This window comes from Tupaia chinensis, unplaced genomic scaffold (genome assembly GCF_000334495.1).
Source record: "Tupaia chinensis unplaced genomic scaffold, TupChi_1.0 Scaffold000201_1, whole genome shotgun sequence".
Lineage (NCBI taxonomy): Eukaryota > Metazoa > Chordata > Mammalia > Scandentia > Tupaiidae > Tupaia > Tupaia belangeri.
In genome coordinates this window covers 3,162,343-3,168,871 of record NW_006159676.1, presented here as the reverse complement: position 1 = coordinate 3,168,871, position 6,529 = coordinate 3,162,343, and the positions used below count along the sequence as shown (strand labels likewise).

General features: G+C 52.0%; 1 protein-coding gene across 1 annotated transcript in view; it reads left to right on the top strand.

Moving 5' to 3' along the window:
* MYO9B (myosin IXB) overlaps positions 1-6,529 on the top strand; it is an 88,921-nt gene that overhangs the window by 45,555 nt on the left and 36,837 nt on the right. The window contains 4 exon segments of the mRNA XM_027771286.1: positions 102-278; positions 281-311; positions 2,518-2,596; positions 6,282-6,395. Coding sequence (XP_027627087.1) covers positions 102-278; positions 281-311; positions 2,518-2,596; positions 6,282-6,395 — 401 coding nt within the window.

Here is a 6,529-nt window from a genome sequence, read left to right as displayed (position 1 = left end):
GTCTCGCCCCTGTCCCACCCACCCAGCCCCTGCCTCCTTCGCCCCAATGGGCACTGGTCAGTAAGTGCCCTGGAGTGATCACCCCCGTCGGTCCCCACCAGGACTTCCGGGAGAAGAACATGGACTACATGCGGCCCGACATCGTGGCCCTACTGCGCGGCAGCGACAGCTCGTACGTGCGCGAGCTCATCGGCATGGACCCCGTGGCCGTGTTCCGCTGGGCCGTGCTGCGGGCGGCCATCCGGGCCATGGCCGTGCTCCGGGAGGCCGGGCGCCTGGCCTGCGGGCGGAGAGGGCCGAGAAGGCTGCAGGTAGGAGCCGGGGCCACTGCGCTCCCATGGGCGTCCCTCCCGCGTTGGCATCACTGTAAAGCGGGCTCAGACCATCTTTTTTTTAATTAATATTTTTGCCATAGCGTAAGCAGCAGGTGGGTGGTGGTGAAGACCCTAACTCCTGCATGATAGAAGGAAGTTCGAGTCCAGGGTCAGGCTGCTTGTTTCCTCACTTTTTTTCCTCTTTCTCTGGTCAAATTAAAAAATGATAATATTAAAATTAAATTAAAATCGTTCTACAATTTTTTGGGGGGGGAATGAGGATTTTGCTATAGGGCACAAGTGCTTGCCAGAAAGACAGAAAGACAGAAAGCGAGAAATCACCCCCCAGGGGGGATGGCCACACCACAATCCCTTCTCCTCCATTCTCCTCTCGGGATCTTGGGCACGCACGCACACGCGCCCGATGTGAGTTTAAGCCACCAGGTTCGGGACTCGAACCACAGTCAACTACGTGGGATTCCAGCGACATAGCCATCATGCTAACTGCTGTTCTCTTTTATCTTTGCTGTTGGGCACAAGAGAAAGCTAGAGGGAGAGAGATGGAAAGTGAGAAATCACCCCCTTGGCGGGGGCAGGGGCAGATGCCCATGCCACAATCCCTTCTCCATTCTCTTCTGGGGACTTCAGGCACACACACACACACACACACACACACACACACACGTCCATTGTGTTTACGCTGTCGAGTCTGGGACACAAGCTGTGGGGTCCAATGGATCCACCATGCCACCTGCTGGCCCAGTGCTCAGACCACCTGTCATAGGCCCAGCTGCTGCTTCACAGGGTGAGGCCAGGTGGGAGGCCCAGGTTCAATTCCTGGCTCACCCTATAGGCCGGTGCACCTGATGGTGCAAGTGGCGGTCGGTGGGCAATGCCGGAGCCACGTGGGCAGCCTAGGTTCGAGTCCTTGTGCACCTGAACACCCCAGGGATACGCTCCCATACCTGTGATCCTGGCTGGCTAGGGGGAGGGTAACTGTGGTGACACCTGTCCAGGGTGACTGTTTCTCTCTCTCTCTTTCTCTCGGTTATGAAGAATGAAGTCAGGCGGGAACCAGCAGTTAGCATAATGGCTATGTCGCTGGACTCCCACGTAGTCGACCGCGGTTCATGTCCCCAACCCAGTGGCTTAAAACCCACGCCGGGCGCGTGTGTGTGTGCCCAAGATCCTAGGAGGAGAATGGAGGAGAAGGGATTGCGGCGTGACCATCCCCTCTGGGGGGTGATTTCTCATTTTCTGTCTCTCTGTCTCTCTCTGTCTGGTGACCGCACGCGCCTTATAGTAAAAAACCTCTCAAAAGAAAATAAAAGAAAGAAGTCAGGCCAACTATGTGATACATTTATTTATTTATTTACTAATATAATAAAAAGGGGGAAGGGGGGACCAGCAGGTGGCGTGGTGGTTAAGGCACTGGACACTCCCACATGGCCGACCAGGGTTCAAGTCCTGAATCTCTCCTGCTTTCTCGCTTCCTCTCTTACTCTCACCCTCTGTCTCTCTCTGGTCAAATGAAAATTAATTAATTAATTAAGTTAAATACAATAATCCTTTTTAAAAATATATATATATAATTAAAATTAGTTATTAAAGAAAAGATTGCAGGGACCAGCAGTTAGCGTAATGGCTATGTCGCCAGACTCCCATGTAGTCGACCGCGGTTTGAGTCCCGGACCTGGCAGCTTGCTTTCTCACTTTCTATCTCTTTCACATTCTGTCTCTCTCTCTGGTCAAATGAAAATTAATTAATTAATTAAGTTAAATACAATAATCCTTTTTAAAAATATATATATATAATTAAAATTAGTTATTAAAGTAAGGATTGCAGGGACCAGCAGTTAGCGTAATGGCTATGTCGCCAGACTCCCATGTAGTCGACCGCGGTTTGAGTCCCGGACCTGGTGGCTTAAACTCATGCCAGGCGCATGTGTGTGTGTGCCCAAGATCCCAAGAGGAGAATGGAGGAGAAGGGATTGCGGCGTGGCCATCCCCCCCGGGGGGGTATTTCTCGCTTTCTGTCTCTCTGTCTCTCTCTGTCTGGCAAGCGCACGCACGCCCTATAGCAAAAACCTCTCCCCCCAAAAAATAAATAAACAGAGTAAGCATTGCAGTCCCTCCAGAAACGACAGAAGGCATTGAGCTCTGGGAGACCCTCCCTGTCACATCCGCTCTGTGTCCCCAGCAGGTACGGACAGTCCCAGCGCCCAGAGTCACCCAGTAGAGCTGCCTAAAGGAGCCAACACCCCATCGGAAAAGCTTTACCGGTAAGTAAGATCTCACTCTGTCTACACCATAGCCGTCAGGTGGCGGCACTGTTTCCAACAGTTCAGGGAAGCCTGTGCCCTAAACCCAGGTCAAGATGGCCCCGAGTAAGTCTCCCAGCGGCTGTTCGCAGCGAAGAGATGCAGAGTTTCTGGCATCTGGTCTCTGCTACTCTGCACTAGAATGACAGCGTGTCATCTGCCCAGGAGAGAGGCGGGTCAGTTCAGTTTGCATAGGATTTTTCTTTCTTTTTTTTTTTTTTTTTTTTTTTTTTTTTTTTTGAAGTTTGCCAGGAGACAGGTACACTCGCCAGAGAGAGACAGAGAGAGAGAGAGAGTGAGAAATCACCTCCCAGGGGGGTGACCCATGTTGCAGTCCCTTCTTCTCCATTCTCAAATTAGAATTTTGGACATAGACACACACGTGCTTGGGGTTTTATCATTTTGTTTTGTTTTTCAATAGTTATTTATTTTATGTCATTCCATTTGGTTCGGTTTGTTTCTGTTGATTTTCATTTATTTATTTATTTTAGAGAGGTTTTTGCTATAGGGCACGTGCACTCGCCAGAAAGACAGAGAGAGACAGAGAGACAGAAACTAAGAAATCCCCCTCCGGGGGAGATGGCCACACCACAATCCCTTCTCCTCCATTCTCCTCTCGGGATCTTGGGCACGCACGCACATGGGCCCGGCGTGAGTTGAAGCCACCAGGTCTGGGACTCGAACTGTAGTCGACTACGTGGGAGTCCAGTTATGTAACCATTCCAGCATCTGCTGGTCCCCCTTTTTGCTTAATTTGACCACAGAGACAGAGAGACAGAGAAAGGGAAAGTGAGAAAGCAAGACACCAGGTCCGGGACTCGAATCGCGGTCACCCATGTGGGAATCGAGCACCTTGAACCACCACACCACCGGCCAGCCCCCCCCGCATTGTGTTTTCTAAGCCGTCGGGTCTGGGACTCAAACCGCGCAGTCAGCCACATGGGATCCACACACCTTAACCACCACACCACTGGCTAGCGCCCAGAGAATTCTTTTTATGGCCAACAATGGTGGACGTTGGTGGGTGGCACCCAGGGAGTCCTGGCATGCACCAGGCCTAGTTAAACAGTACTCTCTTCTTTTTTATTTTTATTTATTTTAGTTTTTATGTTTTATAAGATTTTTTTTCCATAGGGTATTTGGAACTCACTGGAGAGAGACAGAAAAAGTGAGAAATCAACACCCAAGGGGGGGGGGTGACCACACCACATTCCTTTTCCTCTATTATTTTCTTGGAATTTGGGGCATGCACACACTCACCCAATGTAATTTTCAAGTCTCCAGGTCTAGGATTCGAAGCACAATAGGCCATGTGGGAGTCCAGCGCCTTAACCACCATGCCACCTGTTGGGCCCCCAAAGATATATATATTTTTTTTTTTTTGAGAGGTTTTTGGAGATGTTTGCTATGGGGCACGTGCACTCTACAGAGAGAGACAGAGAGACAGAAAGCAAGAAATCACCCCCCAGGGGGGATGGCCACACCGCAATCCCTTCTCCTCCATTCTCCTCTCGCGATCTTGGGCACGCACGCACACGTGCCTGGCTTGAGTTTAAGCCACCCAGTCCAGGACCTGAAATATGGTCGACTACATGGGAGTCCAGCGGCGTAGCCATTACGCCAATTGCTAGTCCTGGTATTTTTTTAAAAAAAAATTATTTTATTTAACTTTATTTATTTTAATTTGACTAGAGAGGGACAGAGAGAGAGAGGAAGGGGAGAGAAAGTGGGAAAGCAAATCTCCATATCTGGGACTCGAACCGCTGTTGTCCATGTGGAAGTCCAACGCCCTTAACCACCATGCCACCTGCTGGCCTTGCAAACGTGTATGTTTTAAATCAACTATTTTTTCAATCCAAAGGGGGCAAAAGAACAGAAGTGCATTACCCTATTGCCTTGTGTGTGTGGTGGGGGGGAGAATCCTTCCCCCAAAAGTGATCCCAAGGGGCCTCTGAGCCGCATCCCGCTCCCCAGGGCCTGACTCCCCAGGTCGGCGGGTCGCGCCCCAGGAGCGCGTTAAGTTTATACAGGTTCTCCCTTTCAGCTGCTCAGTGCTAGATTTCTCATTTGACTGCTCTGAGGAGTTCGATATTAACGCTTTTGAGGACATCATTGCTTTCTATGAAAGCAAAAAGTAAGTAGAAGCAAAGGGCCTTCGAACCCGAGCCCAGGGAGGCATAGCCAAGCGGAGCGTCCCACCTCCCCTGGGGACGCAGCGCAGGAGCCATGGAGATTCGGAAGCCGCAACTGGCGCTCCGCGAGCCAGAGATGCCCCAGCCTGCAGGGGGCGCTCTTGCCACATTTGGCCGAATCTCGAGCGGTGAGGGGTGGGGTGAAACGTTAGGCCTGGTTCTGAGCTGGGACAGGTCTGGGTGTGGAGGTGTAAGGTGACCTCTTGTCCTTGCCCTGTGCCTCCCTGGAGGGCGAGGCAGCGCAGGTAAGGGCAGCCGGTGGGGCACGAGGCATGGTGGTGCATGGGACACGGGGCACGGGCACCACCCATCGGGCGCGTCCTGGAGCACGGCCCGGAGCCGAAACATGCAACTGAAATCAAAAAGAATAAGGCATCGTTCAAAAAAAAAAAGATCATCACAGAACGGTCCCTGGCAGCAGTTCTGTCAAAGTCACTCGGGTCACCTAGAGTGTCTTCAGGTCCAGAGCGTTTGATTGACACCTCTAAGCCGTCTGGGTTAATTGAGCTGGTTTTCTTTTCTTTTTTCCTTTTTCTTTTTGAGAGGGTTTTGCTATAGGGCACATGCACTCGACAGAGACAGAAAGCGAGAAATCACCCCCCAGGGGGCATGGCCACGCCATAATCCCTTCTCCATCCTCCTCTTGGAATCCTGGGCACGCACGCACCCGCGCCCAACATGAGTTTAAGCCACCGGGTCCGGGACTCGAACCGCGGTGGAACGCATGGGAGTTCAGCGACGTAGCCATTACGCCATCTGTTGGTCCCAGCAGTCTTAGTTCTCATATACTAGTGACAGTCTGGGCCAGAACCCACGGTAGTTGAACAAAATGAAACACACAAGATTGACCTCTTTTTTTAAAGAAAAAGAAAATTATATTTTTCTGCTCTGGGGCTCATGTGCTCACCAGAGAGACAGAAAGCGAGACATCACCCCCCAGGAGGGGATGGCCACACTGCAATCCTTCCTCCCCCCATTCTCCTCTTGGGATTTTGGGCACACAGACACACACATGTGCCCAGTATGTTTTAAGCTGCCGGGTCCAGGACTCGAACCATGGGAGTCTAGCGACGTAACTGACCAGCCCTCTGCTGGTCCCAGTTTTTCCCGTGGAGACCTGTTAGTCGCCTTCTCTGAGTAGCCCCTTTAAAAATGCCACAAGGCTCTTCAAACAAGACCTTTTGCAGGGATCCGGGAGACTTTGTTGCAAAGTCCTCTTGTCCCAAAGCACAGTCCCCTGCGCCCCCAGAGCTGGGGACTGTGTCGCTTCCCTTCCAAACAAGGGAGGGAGGGACAGCTTCAAGTTTCAGCGACACCTCCAGCTGCATGCTTCAGCTCCAACGGCCTGGGGACGCCCCGATGGAGCTGAGGACCCCGAGGTGGTGGGCCTGCAGCTCTAACTCCATCTTCTCTCTGTCACTGCGTTTCCCGCCCCCCTCCCCACCTCCCCTCAGTGACTTGCATAATCAAATCATCAAGAGCCTCAAAGGATTGCCCTGGCAGGGCGAGGACCCCCGTAGGCTCCTCCAGTCCCTCGGTCGACTCCAGAAACCCCGCGCCTTCTTCCTGTGAGTCCCCCACTTCACCGTGGGCTCCCCCCCACAAGTGCAACGACCCCGTTACCCCCTCCTGCTCCCGGGACACCCCAGGGGACCTGCAGGCTTCTCTTGTTGAATGAAACATGGAAAAAAAAAAAAAAAAA